Source organism: Molothrus ater, chromosome 3 (genome assembly GCF_012460135.2).
Source record: "Molothrus ater isolate BHLD 08-10-18 breed brown headed cowbird chromosome 3, BPBGC_Mater_1.1, whole genome shotgun sequence".
NCBI classification, from domain to species: domain Eukaryota; kingdom Metazoa; phylum Chordata; class Aves; order Passeriformes; family Icteridae; genus Molothrus; species Molothrus ater.
The window spans coordinates 46,923,082-46,941,836 of NC_050480.2; the positions used below are offsets into that span (position 1 = coordinate 46,923,082).

At 39.2% G+C, this 18,755-nt stretch overlaps 1 protein-coding gene across 1 annotated transcript in view; it reads right to left on the reverse strand.

Moving 5' to 3' along the window:
• UST (uronyl 2-sulfotransferase) overlaps positions 1–18,755 on the reverse strand; it is a 154,121-nt gene that overhangs the window by 71,520 nt on the left and 63,846 nt on the right. The window contains exons 3-4 of the mRNA XM_036381018.2: positions 9,697–9,852; positions 2,429–2,508 (exon numbers count right to left, since the gene is read on the reverse strand). Coding sequence (XP_036236911.1) covers positions 2,429–2,508; positions 9,697–9,852 — 236 coding nt within the window. The remainder of the gene's footprint in view (positions 1–2,428; positions 2,509–9,696; positions 9,853–18,755) is intronic.

Genomic DNA, 18,755 nt, shown 5'->3' on the forward strand with positions numbered 1-18,755 from the left:
TATTCCTTCCTGTGAACAAAAACTTGGTTTCAAAGGTATAAAATGCCAAACAATAAAAGTGAATCACTGGACTGATGTCCAAAAAGGCTGCTCCTGCAAAAAAAATCACAGAATCCAGTAATGGCTCTGCTACAATGGCATGTACAAAGCCTCATGCCTTTCCCTGGAAGGGAGCATGAAGTTTCAACAAAATCGGGTTCTTTAATCTTCAAGCTGAGCCTTTCATGGATCTAGACCTGCCCTAAACCTGCAGTCAGGAGTCAGCTGTTGTCTCCTACCCATTCCTGTGCATCTGCCCTGCTGCCCACTGTGCTGGCTGCTCATGCCAACTATTGTCTGAGGTTTTTAGCTGTCATCCAGAAAACACCACATCAATATTCTGAGCCCCATTCTTTTATGAGAATGAGGAGTTTTATATGACTTTTATGTTGAGCTGGCAGAAAAATTGGAAGAAAAGTATTCCATAGACAATCTGAGTCCAGCTAACCACTGCAGGTAGAAAGGTTTCTATCAAGGAATAGTTTAAAGAAATCAAGCAAAACTAAAACACTTTCATAATATTGTAATATTTATGATGTGTATTTAAATCGCATCCTGAAATTTCTGTAAATGCAATATTTGACAATCCATTTCCTAAAGAAATCAGTTTAAAAAAATCACCCTAGAATTAAATAACCAAGAAAATATAAAACATGCTACTTCATTGTTAAGTATAACACTGCTAATAAATTTTGAAACAAAAAATGTTTAATTTCTCAGAAAACACTAAGAAATGCTGAACACTAGTATGTAATGTTGCTGCAATTCAATGCTGTCTGATTTAGAAGACTCATCAGCCTTTTCACTACTTCACACCTACTAGGTAAACCAAGGATACTCTCAATAAAACAAAAGGTATGTTTTCAGATTTGCAACAAAGAGCCAAAAGAGAAACTACAAATAATTTAATACATCTTATGTAACTGTTTCATATTTTTTCAGATTTGTAATGTAAGAAAAAGGTAAATACATTTTAGATACATCATGTATCCACTACAGAAGAAGCATGATACCTTAGTGGCAAGGATGTACCATAGGTACAGAAAATGGGATCCCTAGGGAGGAGCAAGAGGTTAAGACTGTTGGTCTTTTTCTCTCATTCCTAATGTTGAATACCATCTCCGTAAAATCAGTCTAATCAGGAAACATCCCTTTGACCCTCACATGTGGCTACTCTTTTGATCTTGCAGTTCAGAAGAGGAAAGAGATCATTTACCAAAAGTGTGAAGTCCTAATGGTTTTTATTTTTTTAAAGGCAATACATTAGAAATGGAACTCTCAAGGAATCAGAAGAGAGAACACAGAAGATGAAATTTTTGTTTAACTCCTCCTGTTTCCACATTAAAAAAATCACACCCACAGTTAAGTTCTATAGCAAGTGAATTTCCAATTGCTCAAAATATTTTATTTTCCAAGAAAACAAAAACACACCCTGCCCCGAATTTTATAATTTCTTACTACACTGCCTACAGAAGCTTGAAGCCATGCACTCACATTACCATGCAAACAAAATGTACCATGCTGTGTAATTAGACAAGCTTTGGCAAAGATCTGCAGTATGATCATAATTCTACCGAATTTTAAGAAATCTAAATTCAAGGAATCCAATCTGGTGGCACAGATAGCATGATTCCTGAATATCATTTCCAGATTAAATTTACAGCCTGGGCAATAAGCATCTGCAGTCAGCTTTAACCTCTGCATCCTGGCTAAATGCTAACTGGCATCACTCACTCAAGGCCTTCCAAAAATTCCTTAGAAGTTTCATCCAAATTCAATCTTCTTCACATTCCGTGCTATAAAAGTCTCTAGAGTCTTGCAGCATACTTTTAAATATCTGCCAGAAGAAACAGCACTCCCATGATACAGAGTGTAATCTGTTTGCATGGTTTAAAAATACTTCCATAGCCTGTGGAATGGGGACTATTTTGTCAGAACAAAATTAAATTGGTTCTATTGGTGAAGAGTTATTCCAGGCACAAAATTAATGAACTCAGTGCAGTTTTAGATCTCCTTTTAGTGTCTGCCTATACGCAGATGAAATGTTAACAGCAGTGTTCTGCCACTTTTAAAACACGAGCGTACAGTTTAAAATCCTAAGTTACCATCTCTTGCATGTTGACTGGAAGCATTATAAATCACAATAATTTCAAGAGGCAAAAACATATAATGGCATCCTGGCTTTTCACAAACATACAGTACATAATTATGCTACAGAAAAGTGAGTGTGGGGGGAAAAAACCAACAGCTTTGGAATGTAAATTCTAGTGCCAGAAGGAAGGAAAAAAAAGTGCATTGTATTGTTTATGAATAAAAGAGGGGAAAAGTTCTATGTATTACAATTAATAGAAATCAATGAAAAAGATTTTTGACCAAAAAAATGCCTTACCTTGAGAAGTTGAGGAAATGAACATGTCTAGTGAATAAATAGGGCTGCTCAGCAGTGCTTATGTTTTTAATCAATTCCATCTAAAAAGAATTAAAAAAATCAAATATTCCACGTTATATCAACACACAACTTGAGACAAACATAAAACTTTCAAACAACAGATGATGATATAATTTTCAAGTCTGAATTACTCAGGACCTCCTTCCCCACTGTTCCTCCCAAACACTGTCATCAAGATAGGATGATGAATATTTTATGTCTAAGCAAGAAAGGCTGAGCTGCAGACACCATTCTGCTACCATGGAGCTTATGTATTTCCAAAATACTTCCAGAAGCAGGTATCAGTCTAAACAAAGGCATAAAGGAAAAATCTAAACTGTCTAAATCTGCAAAGCCTTCCAAATGGCAGCTACCCTCTGAAGACACTAGCTCTATTCACCCCAATGCCAAAAATGCAAAATGTCTGTAACAGAAAGCAGGAGCTGAACCAATGGTCATTTTGGTGTAACAATAAACACTGCCAACACAGTCAAGACACCAACTGATTTGCTTGTTTAAATATAGAAATCAGGACTTGCAATTTCTTTTACTATTACAACAAATTAGGAGTACAAACTGAATGGGCACTTTTAGGAAGATCATGCTAAATTCTAGTTCAGGCCCATTCACAATGTTGATTTTTTTTTAAAAAAAAAAGATTAATTAATTTGAGTTTTCAGACCATTAAGATAGAATAATGCAAACAACAACATAGATATGATAATATTTTGTGTGAGCTGAACTCTAGCTATAATTTACGGGAAACTGGAAGTATCTAGTGAAGCATCATGCTAGAAAGTTGAGGTTTCAGTTAATTTTGCTTCCTTCTTATTAATTTCCTAAAGATTATATTTCCAATTTTCTGTTCTGTGTTCAAATGCAGGCTATGTTATGGACACTGAACAGAAATACATTTGAAATGACAGGTTTATTGATTTTGCAAACTGGGTAGTAAAAAGCAATTCATACACTGGATAAAAAAAGAGGCAAGTCTCTATGTGAGGAGACAGTAATTAAAAAATTTATTTCTTAAAACTGGAATGCTATAGTTGACATAGATAAAATAAGCAAGAACATGTAGTCCAGCCTGTTATGTGGTCAAAATAAAGTAACTAGCATATGTGGAGCTACTAGCAGCAAAAAGAGCATCATAAAAAATTCTGCCCATGCCATAGCAAATACCAAACCACATTTAAGAGGCAGCAGTTGCCAAATTTTTTCCCCTTCTAATGTCCAGTTTCAGTGGACTGATATTTTCCCATGTTTTTTATAATTTGTGTCACATCTTACTGCTTCTTATCCATCTTGCATCCTCCACTTTTTCCCAGTGCACATACCCTGCCTCCTTCTTTCAGCCAACATAAGCTACAGCCATTTAACTGCCAGAAAGAAGTGCACACACTTAGAGACTTTCTCTTCTTTCCCTCTGTCTTCAACAATTCTATACACATACATGTATGATGACCACTGAAGCAAACAGTTCGGCTTGTCCAGCTTCTCAGGATGGACCTTTTCCGGTCCAACTGGTTTGAGCACATCAGGGTATTTGAGGTACAGACCTTATCCACCACAACATACTAGGTTTGAGAAAGTATAGCAAGGTATGCTACACCTAAAAAAGACTGAAAATCCAAAGAAATGGAATGTAAGATGAGATCACCAAAAGAAAGTCACTATAAAGGGAAAAGAGAAACAAGGGAATATGGAGAGAACATGTGCAATTAAAAAAATAAAATTAACACAAGGAATTTAAAGAAATAGTCAGGAAGGGAATAGCATCCCTTCCTTAGCTAGTGATATATGGAGTCTGGACTGCTTGATTTAAGCATAAACTGGTCTTTGCACAGCTTCTTCAGTACAATATAAATGCACTGGGCAAGAAATTCATAAACCTGAAAGGCAAAGCTTGTCCAGATCAGAATTAGAAAGCCCAGGAAGCTTTGCAATACTTATCACAAAGGAACTAAGTATTGTTTCTTCATGTTCTGAAGAGACAAAGGCTTTCCTAGCAAACCAGTACATTGACATTTCTTTAGAACTGGTAACTCACTCTGACAAAAAATTATATTCTTCATTCACCTTGCAGAATCAAGCAATAGAAGACCCTGTAGCCTGTGTATCAGATGTCTCAATTGGATTCTGTGATAGTCAACCTGCTACAGATTCTTTTTCTGGTTTTGTTTTTTTTTTTTTACTGAGACAAATTACAAGAGAAGTGAAACTCTCAGAACTGTGTAAAGCCAGATGTTATATTTTGCATTTTACTTGTGTTGCTCTATCTGCATGAAGTAAGGAATGAAGACAGCAGAAGGAAGTTACTGATCTGGTATAAAAACTCTGTTTGCGCCCCCATGGTCATCACTGCAATTCCTTCTTGGCATAAATTAAAAAAACCTTACTAGAGTATAAATATGGAGATATACAGGTACTGTACCCATACAAAGTAATCTCACTAAATCTAAAAACACAGGCAGCTCTAGTAGAACACTGCCAGATAAACTTAGCTGGGAGTATATGTGAGTGTCGCAAAGCGCCACCACACGAGCTTCCCTTGGCTCCCAGCTGGCCCCAGGGCTGGCACCCATTTGCTATCAGGAAGCAGATTCACATCACAGCACTGCCACGTTTCTCACTCCATTCCACCTGATGTCAGTGTCACATGAACCTGATGCTGGACAACCACAGGCACTTCAGCCTCAGGAGCAAAGGGAGGCTGGAAAGATGCACACAGTGCAGGACAGCATCTGGCTCCTGGCTTTTTCTTTTTGATCTCTTGCTACCAAACTCAGTCTCTTGAGCTAAGACAACAGCTTGCTTTAAAGCAGAAACAGAATTTTGTTTTGACTTAGAGTACCTTCATATTTAGACACTTAATGATCAACTGGACTTGTAAGCAGATGTGGATAAAGCTACAATGTGCATAAGAATAAACGAGCAAAATCCATTCTTCTAAAAACCCTGCCAAAGGGGTAAGTAAGACTCAACTGAAATGACATACAGATGTCAGGAGGGAAAAATAAATAACTGTAATGGCTCATGGCCACATGCAGATTGTGGCCATATTTCCCATGGGCCTCTCCCTCTCTCATCATGCTGTCCTGAACTGCTTTCAGGCTAACAACCCAAATGCATTGCTCAGAAAAACATAGTGAGCCCTTCCTCTTTCTAAGATTATGGCAAAGAAAAAAACAAAACAAAACCAAAAGAAAAATCTCCATTGTCTCTCAGAAGAATAAGTTTGGTTGGTTTGTTTTGGTTGTTGTACTTTTTCTCATTTGTATGTTTGTTTCTATAAGATGAAACAAGAACAAAAGAAAATAAAATGTAGAGGATCCAACCCACAGAGAACAAGAGTGAGCAGAGGATGAGGGCTGAAGAAAACAAGTGCTTTTGGATGAAATGAGTGATGAAGGAGAATGACATGCAAGTACAGATGATCATATCATCCTAAGTTTGAAAAGAAATAAAAGCAGCAGAAGATAAACAACCCTGGCAAACTCTGCTAGGGAAGAGATGCCATGGTTGGAGGGAGAAGCTATAGAAACATTTGGAAAAGTACAAAAGGAGCATGTACCTGCTAGGATTTGGGCCCACAAAGAGCTATTTCTCTCTCTCAACTGCTGCCCAGAGCTCTCCTGCAGGAATTAGGCAGCTTCAGTGAAACATCGCTGAAAAATACACTAATTAGCTCTTGAAATTAACTTGCAATGGGCTGGTGCTGCATTGCAAATAACGCTCCAGCAGATGGCACCATGAAGTGACTCCAGGAGGGCTGGATGGGGATGGATTTTCTCTAGTCCCAGCATTGTTCCTGCACAAAAACTCAACTCTGGCCTTCGAGACAGGTCACCTTTCTCTCTTCTGGAGATGGCCAGTCCAGTCCCTGTGCTAACCACTCAGAGCAGCCCCGCTTTGTTTGAGGTTTGCAGTAAGTAAATTCTACTGGGAACAAAAGGAAATAACCAGGTAACAATCCCACCCAAACAACAGCCAAAATGTTACTATTTTTATTTAAGATGCTGTATTTCAGTGTGAGAATTTGAGGTCAAAATGTATAAAGATGGTGAGGCAACTGGGATTTTGCAATGTGGTCTGCTGTATCACACTATAGTCTCCACTAATATTGACACAAAAAGGACAAAACAACCCCTCTGTATTTATCTTCCCTGTGAGCTCTTTACTTTGTTCCACTCCTTTCAGTCTCTACTGAAGGCATGTAGGGCTCAGGAGGCACAAGTACCTACAAGAATTTTGGTATATCACTTTCATCTCAGTACTCATTTCCATAAACAACTCACAACTCCCAGGAATGAGACTAGATCTTCATTTTTAGCTCTCAAAAGCTTGGAATGGTTTCAAGAATTTCTTCACCTCCCCAAGCTGGTATGACCAATTTTCTGTCTTTAAAAGCATTTTAGAAAAATTAGTGATGGATTTTTAGTGCATTGAACTGGAATTACACATAAAGTTGGCTGCACAGCTGTAATGATGGGTGGTGGAAGGAAACAATTTGAGGATAAACTACCAATTACTCTTGTATGTGACTGGCATTTCTATACCTATAAGCATACTCATTCTTACTTCCCTGAATGCAATAAAATGGTAGTGGAGGACAAAGTCAGGGCAGGGGAAGACTTCATTTTGCAGCAGTTTGAGTGGCATTTTAAAGCCACATCAATTAGGTTAATATTATGTATTAGTTCCTGTATTTAATTTACTTGAAAATACTACAGCAAATGGCAAGCCATATATTAATACGTCTGTTTCCAGAACTCGCTTTCTTATGCCCACAGATGTTCAAAGGCTGCACTTCTAATTGCTGGCAGACACACATAATTTGGGAAAATTTCTTAGTAGGAAGCAGACTGGAAAAGGCAATAAGAATATGGATTCCAATTATGTGCAATCCCCACAGTCATTAAAAACACCTACATACTTAACTTTATTTAACAACAGCAGACTGCATAAGCTAAATATTTACAGAAAAGTCTTGGCTGGATCAGGGCTTTAACCAAACACAGGACCCAGAAATGACAGAAGGAAGAGACACATATCATCTCAAGTGAGAAGCCCATGCTCATGCTGGAAGCCTACAGCCAAGCCCAGCTCTCTTTTTTCTCGTTCCAATGCCTGGAGCCTGAGATCATTCATTGCCTTAACTTCCTCCTGTTACACCACATTAAAGGTGGAAAACATCATTTATTTTTTCATATTCTGCTCTTAAAAATTGAGAAGACAACTAAAAATGCCCTAAACAACAGAATAGTTACTGTCTCCAAGCATGTTCTCTGGTGATCAAAGGCACTTTTCAGCTAAAATACTAAATAAATTATGAGCCTATTGTAACTATGGAAATAAACCATAAATAAAAATAAAGCGACTCAAATTATGGCAGGGAAGTCTATAGAGTAGCTCTGTAGCAATACTTCCAGCAGATTTGCCGTTTAGTAAATTAACCACTTGGGGAGGGCAAAAGGTAAGGCAGATAATTATTTGTCAGTGTGTTAGTTGCATCAAAAGTAAGTCTGGGTCTCTCTGGAATCTCCACATGCTGGACTAAAGCATGGAAAACTGTGAAGAAGTGATCTTGTATCATGTTTTAACAATGGAAAATCCACCTACCAGAGAAAGACAGAACAGAACTGAAAGGAAGAAGCTGATCACAGTGAAAGCTGGCAATTACCAACCCCTGAAAGATTTTTGGACTTTATGGTATGTCCCTCAATCAGCAGCAATGAAAATTGATTAAAGATACAAACAAAACCCGAGCAGTCCTACCCACAGAAATCCCCTATCCCAGCAGAAAAACTAAGCAGACAAGCTCTGTAGCACGGGATAGTTACACTCCTTTCTGATGGGACCATATCGCCACCTTCCCAGGCTGCACAGTGCTGCCGTAGGATTCACACAGGGATGCTGCAGCAGATGCAGAGCAGGCATTTCCTTGGCCACAAGCAGGGGCAGTGAGGGGACACTGTCCCCTTCCACAGCCTGTCCCTGGCGTGCCACATCCAACCATGCATAGCAGCTGTATTTGGGCTGGCATGGCAGCCCTGCCCGTGGACCCCACCTCTGGCTGAACTTGACTTATGGAGCGTTAGGTCAGTCAGCTGTGGTGGGACCCTGTGGACATCTTGAAAGGGAGGAAGATGGGACCTGAAGGAGCAATATCAGCTCCTAAATTTTCATTTGGAATGAACTGCTGCATCTAAAATAACAAACTTGTGCTCATGAAAAGGCTGCAAGTAAATGACCCCCAATCACAGCACAATGTCACTGGCAGGCCCACATCCATATTTTGATCATTGCACACATCCTTTTGTGGCTTGCAGGCTGCTATTTCCAGAAGTGACACAGGCAGCAATTGCAGCCTTTACCTGATCAGCAGCTCAAAATAGCAGCAGTGGGCAACGTGTGCAGCATCCAACTACAGACGTGCACTTTGAGTCTGAGGTTTTCCTGCACTACTTGTATCAATCTGCTCACAGAAGTGATACTTAGAGTGGGTACCCTGAAGAGAAGAAAATTTAAATAGCAGATCTGTCACAGAAACAAAGCTGCAAAAGTAATCCTTCTACAACTTTAAGAGAATATGAAAAAGGGTGTCTGCGTAAAGATGTTTCATGCAGTATTTCCACTTCCCTCAGTGAGGGTTGTGCAAAAACATGAAAAAGACAGATAAGCAAAAAGCTGAGATAGGATCAAGAACATGTCATAATATAGAAACATGGGTTAGCATGGCCCTGGGAAACAACTTTTTGAAGCAACTGATTACTAGAAGTGAATTAAGGAAGTCATCAAAAAGGACCTTTTTGGCTATAATTTACTCCTGCTCTGTTTAAGACCCAAGCTAGGTCTGAATAAGGTGTCCTGGTTATAGGATAAATGGCAGCAGATACATTAATACATGTCCCAGATACGCTTGCACTGAACTTCACTGTACTAATCTTTCTTGCCTTGCTAGTCTAACTGCTATGCTGACTAAATTCAAGAGCTGCCTCACTGGAAGTTAGTTTTTCTGGTTAGCTGCCACATCATGTTGTTCTTGGCTCTGCCACCCATTTCTCTTATTAAGTGAAGTCACTTAGAGAACGATGAATTCCGCATGATTACTCAGGACAAAGTAGCAATGCATCTTTTCAACAGGATTATCTGCTAACATATGCCTTTGTTTCTCAGTTTCATACACATAAAGAAAACAGGATCTAAGACAAGCAGGAGTAACTTACCTGCTCATTTTTGGTCAGTCTTGTTTTGTTATGTATGTCAGATGTAACCAGGTTGAATCCATGTTTCTCCGATAAAATTCTTAAAAGCAAAACCACAGTTCGACTTCCACACTTTCCAACTCTGTTGTAGACCACCTGACTGGGGAAAGGAAGTACCTAAACAAAGATTGAAAAAAAAATTGAGTCAGTACATTGATACTTTGTTTCTGTGTACCTCTCAATCACATGTTTTTACCTTAAGCCAACAGACACATAGAGGAGAATTTCTAGGCCCCAGGCCAGAAGCATTCACTTCCCCTAGCAAGGTAGAAGCTCTTCAGAAGAGAAACAGAATGGCTCAGGGAAGTGGCAAGGTGAGATTTCCCCCTTGAGATGCAGTTAAATGCAACGGATTGGCAACTACTCCAGAAACACTATGTAGGCTATTATTATGTTGGTAATGATCTTGATCTTACTGCTTGTAATCTCAATGCAAATACTCATCTTTAGTTGACTATCTCCCATAAAAAGAATTTAAAGGAGTGAATTTGTACTACAGTTTGGGAACTTGAAGTCAAGCTGACATAATGCAGGAGGAATGAATGCTTGGATTGCAAAACTTCAGCTTACAAAGAAACAAAAGAAACCAAATAACAACCAGTTGCACAGAGCTAAAATTAATCAATCCTTTTAATTTCAAATATAAACATGAATCTTTCAAACAGACTTAGAACAAATCATGCCACTGGTCAAGGATCTACATGCAGAATAATCAACACAGGCCCACAGGGGGCTTGAGGCCAGCTGACACAGTCTGGTCACCTCCGTACAGGTAGTGTTAATTAAAAATCAAAATAGAACAGCAACATCCAGCCTGGCCCCTGGGAATGGTGTCCAACCCACACTAAGTCTTGCACCCTGCTCTCCTCCCCAGGAAACCAGAACAAGCAAAAAGTAACTCAGTGTCTCACAGTCTGTCAGACGCAGCCTCATTTTGTTCCTGGATGATGTCTATGGGCTATTTCAGCAAAAAGCATTCTGGAGTCACACTATTGCACTAGACAAGAATTTGCTGTATAGCACATATAGCAGCATGTGATAATATAGGCCCAGAGGAAACTGTTTCCAAGCCTTTAAGTTGGCTAACAGAGTCAGGAGCTCTCAGTTTCACCCACAGTGGTGCATATACAGCACTTAAGGAAAGATCATTTTTCTATTAAGACAATGGCACAAAACATATCCTGACACAGGGCCTGCACCTGGGTTCCAGGCAACCTGTGCTCAGCACAAGGAATGGACACAGTGATGGTGTGTCTCAGCATATAGCTACTCCTGCTGCTGATGCAATCATGTTCTTCCAGAAGAAGGAATTATAACATAAAAGCAGTCAGATGAGGCATATGGCACTTTTCAGTGCAGAGTACTTCTTCACTGCATTTGAACTGCTAATAGATCTTCATCAGGGAGGCAAAATGATTCGTCAGGCAACCCTTCAGACTACTTTCAAAGAGAACTGCCAAACAGAAAGAAAAAAAAGGAGAAAATCTGTATTCCCTTATATTTAGTGGGAACCTACTGGCACTTTGCTCTCAGTGAGCATTTCATGACCAAATGAACATTACTGCTGTTACTGGTTGCAATGTTTAGGATATCCTGCACTGGCACATAAATGTGGAGGCGATTTTTCCCCAAATTACCCTGGGAAGGAGTAAGTATTGGGTGATCATGGCCTCAGTTAAGCATTCCAAGTTGCAGGATGTCGCATCTGCTGATTTAGCAAGCAAAGAAGGGCCTTCTCAAGGCCCATATAAACCCCAGACAGTGCAGTATGTCTTACTATTTTGTAACATTTTTATAGGGTTTTCTATGAGAAACATAGTCCCCATATTTCTTTATCAATCTTTCCTTCAGAAGCCTTGCTTCCTATGAAATGCAAAATCTCAGCTTCAATTATTAGAGAACTCCAAGGGTGATGAATTTAACATCCCTGCACTACAGCTGTAGCTAACCTTTCCCAAAACTACTCTTAATGGTGTCTGAAAGGTTAACAATTGAACACACTTTATTATGCTGATTATCACACCATAATGAAAGAGAACATGAGCCTTATTCTGGATTGTCCCTTCTTTTGTTCACTTCTTTGCATAACAAACACTTGCATCACTACTTGTCCCAGTCCTGCAGCACCATCCACACATCACTGCAACTTGTAGGTTGGGAATTACTCCTCTGCTTAGACATATACTTTTGGAATAATCTACTGTGTAAGTAAGTGAAAGCCTTCAAGAGACATGATAAGTAGAAGCTGGCAAGTGTCAGTGAAGGAGCAAGAGCACATACACTATATGTTTGCCTAGCATCCCAGAAATTAGATGAATGATGAGAGTTCGTAGAGTTATGGAAATATTTTTAAATGCTTCATAATTATTAACTGCTTTGATTTTCCTAGCAGTTTGGACTAGGCAAGATAGTGAGCAAATTTTTTTCTTAATTGGTACTTCAGTCAAGTACAATTTTACTGCATACAGATTACACTCAAGTTCTAATTAAATCCTTGACTGGGCTATCCAGTAACTTTCGGTGAATCTTATAAAAATAAATCTTTAAAAAACTAGATAAAATTAAAGGAGGCCTTCGTAAATTCTCTATTCTAAGTGCAAACAACTTTGTCAGCTTGGAAAAATGACAGTAGTTAACAAGTTCTCACATTTGTTTCTGAAACTCACCTTCCTAGGTAGCACAATTCTGTTCTGCACAAACCTTGGTAACCCCCAAAAAGACATGACAGCAAATACCCACTGCAGATGAAGGAACCTGAAATAAAGGGCTATTATTTTCAGACACTTATTTAGCTTAAAGGAGACCAATGTATCAATGCCTTGTTTCAGCACACAGTGAATGCACTTAGGTCTAATCAGACAAGATTCAAGATAAGCACTGCAGCTCAAAGCTCACTTGAGAAGAACAATCACAAGTGGTAACCAGAACTTCCCTTGCAGCACTGCTGAGTGTGGTTGGCTTTTGGGATGCTCTCCTGCAACCCTGCTCACGTTTCCTCTGTTTACGTCACCATTGCACTTAGCACACCCAGGTGCCCCACAGGCTGTGTCCAGTGCACAAAGCCATGCAGTACACAGGCTTCTGGTGTACAAGCATTTGTTTAATGTGACCAGTTCCCTCAGGATGCTGCAAATCTGCTTTCTATATTTAGAAAATGTTGACGTTATTTGAGGAGAAGAAATATCACTTCCAAAAGCAGGAGTTTCTATCAGGCAAAACTAAAAATGCAAGAAATAGAAAACTTCTCCAGAGGGGAACTTTCTTTTCCCCCTCATGATACTCACAAGGCACTCAGACAATACAAGAGATGGTGGCAGAGAAGGCACTTAGAAAGAAGGCTCCTATTGTATAAGCAGAAACAAAGGGAAAATGTCCAACAGCAGTTGGACATTTATAAAATGCCGATTGGATTACATTTCATTACTACTTACTACCTAAGAGTAGGTATCATGTAGACTAACTAACTGCTGAGGTGATGCTCTATCAACTTGATATTCATGTAACAATATACACAACTGCAAAATAATTGCAGAGTGACTTTATTGAGCACTGCATCAAAGCCCAGAGGTAATATAAACAATTCAAACATATAATTTACTTTAGAGTTACACAAATTAGCACTTACAGCCATAAAAAAGTAAAACCCACAGTATAATTACAACAGCTCTCTCCAAGAGTTTGGAAAGTTACATGACAATTTACTTGTCAGTTCAAACAGGTTTTTTTTTGTTTTGTTTCACAGTTAAAGAATAACCACTGTGAAATGAAATCAAGAAGAAAAAGCAAGTTTAGACCCAAATTAACTTGCAGTACAGAAAATGACTGTCAAGTACCTCTGCAGAGAGGTCTGCCAGTCTCAGAAGGGAGTCATTCAACAGATAACCTGACAAAAAAAACAGGCTTTCATCTTCAGTGGGGGCTTTGTCTGCAGATAAATCTTTGCACCATTAAAAAAAAAAATTAGGCTGGATAATTACTTGTAGCATCAGTGATGTAGGGATTCACTCACAGGCCTAAATTATTTCACTTTTACTGAGATAAATCCATTACAATTTTGCCCATTTGCCAAAAATCTCCCAATCCAGGTACAAGTTGCCCAGGTGTCAGTCTCTGACTCATTTCAGGAGTACAGTGGATACTTTATTCACACCTCCTGCAAGTAAGTGACCCGTGTCCATACACACAAGTGGGGCCAGAAGCAGATGCCAGAACTGGCTTCTCCTTTCTGAGCAGACACTAACCTGTGGTCAGGCAGTGCTCCATGTTTATCAGGTGAGTAAGGCCAATCAACACAAAAAGTACTGATAAGATTGTGGAAACAATGCAACATTTGCTGGCATATCTTTATACAGCATTACACCCTCCCAGTCCAACCTCTTAATTTTCATTTCCTGTCCAACTGAGACAGAATTATAAGAATTTAAAAAATGGCTTAATTGGTCAAAGGAATGGCCCATTTGACTCATGAGAGGAGGATGATACTTATAAAGTAACTACAAACTTGACAGCTGTCAGAAGCCCATTTCTCTCCAGTGCCTCTCTTCTTTCTCCAGTGTTCTCAAAAATTATACATGGCATGTTAGAAGGCACATCCTTCCATGCTGCCTGAAGAATTTCTTACACAACTTGTTCCAGAATTTTTTTACCCACCATGAATTTAGTTTTTAATTAATCTTCTATGATTTCCAGAGAATATCTGTTCTCACATTGTGGATTTCATGAAGACAGATCAGATAATTCAGTCATCAGCTTTGAGATCTTCTTAGATACACTGGATGCCCTTTTTAACTGAAGTTTGTCACAAGCCTGCCATGGTCTTTGAAGACAAATTTCAAGGCCACTAAGAGAAAGCCTTCCAAAATTAAGTTCAGGAACTGCTGATCAAAAATCTCTTTTCAAACGAGTATCAATTTGCTCACTTTTAAAGCAATCACAATGAAAAGTTGCTAATACAAAGTTATGTCAGCAGAAAGCACGACTGAAGAAGTGAACCAGGGAGTAAATAAAATATATTACTAGTTGGAGTCCTTCTTCCCCATCTAAACCACACAGTTAAAATCTATACCTGTAGAGTGTAGTCATGCTAGACAGAGACAAGCTTTTTGAATTAATCAACTCTAAAGCAGACCAGACAGCATAATCATCTCTATGGGTCACTGAAAATACACCAGAAACCACAAGAAAAGGTAAAAATGAAATTTGTTTTTCCAAGTTTAAATGCTGTTTAGCTGTAGCGGAGCATTGAAAGTAAGGCAGAAGAAGAAACAGAATATTCTTCTGTTGCATTCTCATTAAGAAACTAATTTAATTGAAAAAGGGTGACTTCCTCCCTCATCGCCACAAACAATGCATTTCATCTGTTAGACAGATGACATATTTGGAAGACTAAGTTAAAATGTGTTCTCTAATGGTTCAACATCTCTAAGTACCAAGCTAAATTGAAAACATAAGCATGGAGCAACAGCAGCAAAAGGAAACTTGGTTGTAGACAGTCCTAGAATTTATTAAGACTAAAGAAAAGCATTACTATGAAGTGTTTGCCAAAGCCTATGGTCCCTGATGTGTCCCACAAGACAGATCTGTGTAGCCAAAATCAAAACTTGCAGTAATTTTCCTGTGAAGAAGCACTGCACACTTACAAATCTAAAAGACCTGAGTTCAGAGCATAGACAAGTATTCCCATTAAGTCTCCCATCAGGTCCTATTACAATATAATGTAGCTATAGAAACAACAATAACATCAATAACAGTCTGGGAAAGTTACAAAGAAAAGGACAAAGATCCAGTTTCTAATGTTCAAAGTTTCGGATGCATCTTGTCAACACGTTTGGGTTCGCTCATCTTATACCTTACACCTGATTTACTCGTCTACAACAACAGGTTGCAGCAGAACAAAACCCCTGCACCTCCAATCTGCTGCACGAGACTCCCCACACCAAAGGGAGTGCAGAACCAGGTTTATTTCAGGCATGTGAAGTTATAGCAACATTCAAACTCAGCACATGTATATGAAGTCAAACAGGTTGGTAGAGCCCATGGTCTGTTCACTCAGCACTTTCAGGTACTCACTGATATTAGGCAGCATCTGGAGGTGTGAGTGGCACTCCTGGCTTTCATCACTCAGGAACACTCACTTGCACTTAAGTGATGGCAGCTCAGTTCCAGCTCCTTCCAGGGATGAAGCAGGTGACAGGGCATCACCCTACTAAATGGATAATTGCTTTGCGATGGGGCACAACTACCACCTCTAGACTAATTAATTTTTTTCCTTTTGGCCCTTATTAACATAGCATGTTTTTCAACCTCTTCTTCATTCTTCTTGGTTTCCTCTGCAGTTCACAACTTGTTCACCTCTTTTGGGGCCAAAATCAGATATAGTGCTGTATCTTGTCTCCCTGGTGCCAAGGAGAACTGAACAGTTAGTGTTCATGACTTGGAGACATCTCTTTTTAATACATCTCAGGACAGAGTTTAGAAGAATCAAAGAATATGGCATTGTCACTACTATAGATGCAGAGGGATGCAGAACAAAGCTATTGCTCTTTTTCTTCTTTACCCTACATGAGTGAATCCAGATTACAACAGAAAAAGAACTGGAAGACCCTCATTAGCTTTCTTATGAAAAGCAGTATATTTATCTCTTTTTAAGTTAATCACGTTGTGGAAGTTATCTTTCTGGTAGGTACCTACCTCATAAGAAGATAAAGCAGACGAATTATCTAAGAACATGATACTGGTATTTGTTGAGAGAATTAGCACGAGGTCAGGTAGGTTAAGAATTTTAGTGTCACTTTAATTACCCCATTTTCCACTGGAAGGTTTAACATGCAATATCAAAAACCCCTTAAGCTGCAGAATTTGAGCAAGACCGATTTTAACTCCAGAGCAGCATCACGTTATATGTATCTTGGAACTGTAAAGTTTAAAATTGTCGTTTTTCCTTCGGAGCCCAGGGTTTTGTACATTCTGTGATGTGCTCAGAACACACTGGCACAGTTATTCTCTGTTTAAGTAGTAAATCCTATCACATCCAACCCACATGTTTATATTGGACACTTGCAAAATGAGAGATATTAAGTAACTAAGCCTGGTTTTAAAACTTTTTATAATACTTCACAGCACTGGCATTCCCTTAAGTAACCTCACTACCTTATGGTTGCTTCTATCCTTCCAATGCAATATTCACAAATTCACCCTGGGAGCCAATAATACTGGATTTGAATGTGGTGAGTGTCAGACTGAATAATTTATTCCTCTGCATGCACTTGTCTTTCTTCACATTCAGGTTTAACTCTTTGGTAGCTATTGTGGTTGACTATTGATTGGGCTGCAGCTAGTGCAATCACCATTGCCAAGGATCTGTCATGCTGAGTTTCAGTTTGCCCTTTACTTCAGGCTCCCTTTCAGTAACTCCACACTCTGTTTTATAGTCTCTAGTGTGCTTGTCTTTTCCACCGTACTTTGCACAGACACTTCATAAGCCAAACACAGTATGAAAGAAAGGTTGTTTATAGCCATAATTAGATTTTAATTTTGTAAAACAGGCCAGTTCTGCTGGACTGTAACCCACATGCTCATCACCAATGAGCTCTATCTAAGGTGCTCTTGCTCTGCATACTTGCAAGAACTCAAAGGGAGTTTCTTCACAGCTCCTGCAGGTAACAGATTAAAATCTAGTTCACGGCACAGTCTCGTTACTTGGAAGTAACACCAAGAAGCACCTACAGGAAGGACAACATGCTGCTATCCAACTCTTCCAGCAGAACCAGAGCTCAGCAGAAATGAATAAAATTACTTAAATGCTCAAAATACTTTCCCTCATAAGCCATGTCCTGAATCACAAATGGATCTTGTGGTACTGAAGATGACACAACAGAGTCAGTAACAGAGGAGGCCCAGCATCAAGTGCTTCCATTTCACTCTTCTGTACTTTGAAATTATTAATGTGACTTGATCAGAGGAAAACCAAACCTCATTCCTGCTGACCAGGGCATGACTCCTTTCCATTTTAACAGATGGAGGCTCCCCTTGCATCTACTGAAAATCCCCAGTAGTGCCAGCCACAAAGGCCTCCACACTCCCCAGGACATCAGGATGCTGTAGGTGCTGTCCTAAGAACTACCTTGCCCAAACTCCTTCACCTTAATCACCATAATACTGCCACTCCCACACTGACTTCTTCAGCACAGCCATGAAGCCCTGTCCTCTTTGCCTGACGCTTTGACTCTGCTTTTGACCACATGTAGGCACGTTCACAATCTCATATCTGATTAAAGCTTATGGCCCTTACCAGAGTACTTCACTCCTCTTTACAGTTTCCTGAACTAAACTTTATCCTTTCTTAAAGCCCAAGTAGAAGACTGGCAGGACCTACCAGGTCATCTTCAAAATCACGAGGCTTTCAAAATCATACTAAAATTCTTATTTGGTGGTTGTTGTCTCAGTTTTGTAGGAGTCCCCAGCATCCCAAGTTTCAGATTTTTTTTCCTTCAGAAAAAAAAGCTACAGAGCTACATCAGAGCTACAAAAATTCCTTCAGTTCATGATTTAAGAATACCATTAACAAATATAAGACGTGTGGTAGAAACCTGAGTGATACTCAACAGTCTCAAGCTCAGCAAGATTAACGAAATCCATTTGTCACTCAAAAGATACTCTATCATGTTATCCCTATGCAGAATGGCAGATTTTTGTTTTTCCACTGAAGGTTTAGGTCATCCAGACCCAGCTGCAATTGGACTTAAGTATTATAATCCACCACTTCTTAATAAAAAGATAATGAAGGCAGTTATGATTGAGTTGCCATGACCTATAACATATACTATGCTAGTTTATGAATACCTTCCAATCATGAAAAGGAAAAGAAGAGAGGAATGTACTAGACAGCTGTAATCTCTAAGAGATATTCACGTGCTGTGTAATAATCTGCACAGATTATTTGCAGGTGAACAAAGACCATCTCAGAATGGATTATGTCCTAAGTTTCAGTGAAAGCACAGAGCTTTAGTAGCTTCAGAAAT